This window comes from Saprolegnia diclina (genome assembly GCF_000281045.1).
Source record: "Saprolegnia diclina VS20 unplaced genomic scaffold supercont1.164, whole genome shotgun sequence".
In the NCBI taxonomy this organism is placed as follows: domain Eukaryota; phylum Oomycota; class Saprolegniomycetes; order Saprolegniales; family Saprolegniaceae; genus Saprolegnia; species Saprolegnia diclina.
Window position 1 is genome coordinate 57,503 of NW_008246231.1, and position 730 is coordinate 58,232.

The 730-nt window shown below is 56.0% G+C and overlaps 1 protein-coding gene across 1 annotated transcript in view; it reads right to left on the minus strand.

Annotated features, from left to right (window-relative positions):
• SDRG_16944 (hypothetical protein) overlaps positions 1-296 on the minus strand; it is a gene marked incomplete at its 3' end in the record, with an annotated part of 519 nt that extends 223 nt beyond the window's left edge. Inside the window, exon 1 of the mRNA XM_008623170.1 lies at positions 10-296. Within this exon, the coding sequence (XP_008621392.1) occupies positions 10-272 (263 nt within the window). The 5' untranslated portion in view covers positions 273-296. The remainder of the gene's footprint in view (positions 1-9) is intronic.
• Between the last annotated feature and the right edge of the window lie 434 nt (positions 297-730).

The following is a 730-nucleotide window of genomic DNA, read 5'->3' on the forward strand; positions in this document are numbered from 1 at the left end:
AGAGAGTACTGGTGGCGCAGGCGGATGGCCGTCCCAAGCTTGCGCAAGATGGCAGCGGGCACGGGCAAGGCAGCCTCGACGACCTCGAGCGCAGCCGCGTAGATCTGCGAGACCGACCACTCGGTGACGTTGGCCGACCGCGCGCCGTGCTTCTTGACCTTGCGCTTGGCGTTCTTGGTCTTGGGCTTGGTCGCTCGGTGAAGCCACTCGAAGACGGCGTTGGTCGTCGCCTTGTAGCGGTGGTAGCGCCCACACGCACCGTCACTTGGCATGCTGATGTGAGATCGCGGTTTCCGTCCAAATTGAACACTGCGTCGGTTTTCACGTTGTTGTGAACGGGACAAACAGGTTTGTCCCACTAATATGCACAACACATCATTTTTTAGCATCTTTCTCCCACCACTGTTGTGGTTACTGTCCCTGATCTCAACGTACTAGCACGTGCTCGGAGTACTGCTTGCAGTTCTAGTTGAAAGCTCAACAACGTAGCAGCCCTGGCTAGGGGTAGGTTAACTTGTTGTAGAACACTTCGATTCACTCACGCGTCATTTCGACGCCTCTTGAGCACCCGTCTTCCACCACCTCGGTGTGCAGGACGCAACAACCACCCTCAGTGTGCAGACAAATTAAACATTTTTGTCCTCACCACCAGAACGCAAGTGCATCGGGAGACGCGTGATCGTGGCGTTGGGAGCCCAAGAAGGAACTGGTGGGTTCAACGAGTCACAGA